The sequence below is a fragment of the Vanellus vanellus genome (genome assembly GCF_965231255.1).
Source record: "Vanellus vanellus genome assembly, chromosome: 27".
Lineage (NCBI taxonomy): Eukaryota > Metazoa > Chordata > Aves > Charadriiformes > Charadriidae > Vanellus > Vanellus vanellus.
Genome location: NC_138932.1, coordinates 2,274,969 through 2,278,162, shown reverse-complemented (window position 1 = coordinate 2,278,162; position 3,194 = coordinate 2,274,969). Strand labels below are relative to the sequence as shown.

Here is a 3,194-nt window from a genome sequence, read left to right as displayed (position 1 = left end):
GGGCACTGGGTGGTCTTTAATGTCCCTCCCAACCCAAACCACCCCGTGACTGTGTGATCCTTAACCCCGACCCTGACCTGGACCCCGGCACTCACCCCCACGTTAACCCTAACCCAGACCCTAACGCTAACCTGACCCTAACCCCACGGGTGGGGGCTGCTCCGGCCGACCCTCCCCCCCGGCCCCACAGACACCCCTCGTCTTGGCCACGGCCTCAACTCCTGACCCCGACCCCGACCCCGACCCCGACCCCGCGGTCACTCCAAACCGGCCCGGGCTCCCCCCGCCCGGTGGGTACCGGTTCCAGGCCCCGCCCCCCGTCCGGACAGACCCCGCCTCCCGCCCCCAGACTCCGCCCCTACAGCAGCGCCCGTTGTGGCCGCCAGGGGGCGCGCGCGGCGCGAGGTCACGCGGGGCGGTTGCCAGGAGACGGCGCGCGCGGCGCATGGCGGCCCGCTACAGCGCGGGGCAGGTGGGGGCGCGGAGGGGGCGCGGGGGGGGGGGCGGGGGGCGGGTGCCGGTGCCGGTACAGGCTCTCATCGGCCCCGCTCTCCCCGCAGTACGAGGACGCCTTCAGCCCCCACCGGCTGCAGAACTGGAGCGTGGCCCAACCCGGCCGGCAGGTACCCCCGGGATGGACCCCCCGGGACACCCCCCAGCCCTGGCCTGGAAACCCCCGCGACTGCCCTCAGCCCCGGTCTTGACCCCCGAGACTGCTCAGGACCACCCTCAGCCCTGTCCTGGGATCCCCAGGACCCCTCATCCCCAACCGGGACACTGAGGACCTGCCTTAGCCCCAGCCCAGACAACCGCGGGACCCCCAGGATCCCCCTCACCCTGGTCTGGACCCCGGCATTCCCTGAGACCCCCCCAGCCCAGACCCCCAGGACTCCCCAGGACCGACCCAGCCCCAGTCTGGACCCTGAGGACGCCCTAGGACTCCCCTCAGCCCTGGCCCAGACCACTGTGGGACCCCCGGGACACCCCTCAGCCCTGGCCTGGACCCCCAGGACCCCCCAGAACCTCCCCAGCCCAGACCCCAAGGACCCCTGGGACACCCCTCAGCCCTGGCCTGGAGCCCCAGAACCCACCAGGACCCCCCCAGCCCTGGCTTGGAACCCCCCGGGACCTCCCTCAGCCCCAGCCCGGACCCCCCTAGGACCCCCAGCCATACATCCACCCCCCGCTCCCCCAGCGCCCCGTGCTGCGGGAGGGCTCCACGCCAATCGTCGCGGATGACCGGGGGCACCTGCTCCCCACCGTGCCCCGCTCCCAGGTGAGGAGACCGCGGGCATCCCTGGGGGGGGTGAGTGTGGCCGCTCCTGCCCCTCGGCCGGGTGCCCTACAACCCCAACACCCTCACCAGGCCCCGCTCCCCCTCTTCCTCCCAGGCCTCCCCATGGGGCACATTTGTGGGGACGTGGGAGATGCCGCTGCGGATTCCCCCAGCCAGGCTGGACCTGACCTCCCGCTCGGCGGCTGCCGCCGTGCGGCTCACCGGCTGGACCTGCCAGCCCACCGCCCTGACCCGTGCCTGCAACGGCCTGCAGACGGAGATCACCGGGAAGGTAGGTGTCCCTCTCCCAGGGGTCTGGGGATGGTGCCCGCTGTGGTTCCAGTGTGGCCCACTGATGGGGTCCATCTCCCAGGGTGGCTTCATGAGCAAACATGGTCCCCACACTGCAAGAGGCGAACGCTGGGAGAGGGTTTCCAGTGCTGGGGACGGCCCATGAGCAGATTTTGTTTTGTACAACGTGGCAGCACCCAGTGCTTGGGCCACCATCTCCCCCTGCTCTCGGGTTGGGGCTCCCCCTGCTTCACCCCAAACCCAGGCTTGTCTCCCCGGGGCTGGCCGGGTGCCCGGACAGCCGCTGTGCCGGCAGGAGGAGCTCACAAGCTGCCGTTCTTCTCCCGGAGAAAAGCATCCGAGAATAGAGGCTGCCCTGATGCGAAGAAGTTCCCAGAGCCCCCAGCAGCCTTTTTCTCCACTCCCTGCTCCTCCCCAGGGACGGCAGCCAAGGGTGCCTCATCCCCAGGCAGAGCAGCCCCTGCCCCAAGTGCTGGTGGAGCCCATCACGGAGCCTGGCCCCACAGCGAACCCCTCCACAGCAGGTGGGGCTGGCCCAGACCCACCTGCCCCGGCGTTTCTGTCCAGTCCACTCACCCTCCCCCCTTCTCCCACTGTCCCCCATCCCCATCTCTGCACCGTGTGTGTAGCACACATCTCCCTCACACAGCCCCAAGAGCCTCAGTCCCATGTGCAAACCACCAAGGAGCCTTCCCGAAGGAGCAGTCGGGCATCCAGTGAGGCCATCCAGCCCACCGGGACCTCTCCCGGGGCACCGCTGGAGGAGACGACTGACCCTGGAGCAGGAGCCGCGGCCCCGCTCTGCCATGAGCCCAGCTGCACGGAGGTCTGGCTGGAGGCAGACGTGTCTCCGCAGCCTCCGGCCACACACCAGCCCTGCTCCCAGCAGACCAAGCACGGGGGACAAACCCCATGCTCCCACCAGCCTGCTGTGACAGACCTCGGACACGTGGACACCAGCTTGCCCAAAATCCCAGCCTCAATCCCCCCAACTCCGAAGGGGGCCAGCCCTCGGCAAGCCACCCCGCTGCAGGTCCCCGCTCCCAGCCCGGGGGGCAAATCCTCCAGGCTCAGGGCATTGCAGATGTGAGAGCCGGCCGGCTACCTCACGCTGGGCTCTGAGCTCCCATCCCCTCCCACCAACCATCCACCCCTTGGGACACACAGACAAGCAGAACCCACCTTCCTACCCCAAGGGTGAGGAGGAGGAGCGCGTCAAAGAAGCCTGAGCGAGGCCAACACTGGGACAGCACCACATGGCCCAGACTTGTGTTTTCATAGCAACTGGAAAAATACAGGTTTGAAAAAAAAATAAGTAAATCCCCGTGTTTGGTTTCAGTAGCTCAGAGCAGAGCCCCAGGTGGGTCCAGGCTACCTGAGTCTGCGCTGGGCCACGGTGCCCTCTCCGGGCCGTATCTCAGCTCATCCCATTTAGTAGTGTCTCATGCTGGAAACGTGGCACCGGTCACAGGCCTGGGGCCACTCACGGCTCCCCCAGCCTCTTCCCATGCTGCAGCAGCAGAAATCCCACCACCACAGGCTGGTTTCATCCATTCCTTGACCAGTGTCTTGGTGGGGGGAGAGCGGCAGTCTGGCCGTCTCCCCC

At 68.3% G+C, this 3,194-nt stretch overlaps 1 protein-coding gene across 1 annotated transcript; it reads left to right on the top strand.

Annotated features, from left to right (window-relative positions):
• Nucleotides 1-445: 445 nt before the first annotated feature.
• CFAP126 (cilia and flagella associated protein 126) lies at nucleotides 446-2,817 on the top strand (the record flags this gene model as incomplete). The annotated part of the gene is made up of 6 exons (XM_082496103.1): nucleotides 446-472; nucleotides 561-623; nucleotides 1,160-1,276; nucleotides 1,392-1,568; nucleotides 2,007-2,112; nucleotides 2,756-2,817. The coding sequence occupies 6 exons, from the start codon at nucleotides 446-448 to the stop codon at nucleotides 2,815-2,817; spliced, it is 552 nt and encodes a 183-aa protein (XP_082352229.1).
• Nucleotides 2,818-3,194: the final 377 nt, after the last annotated feature.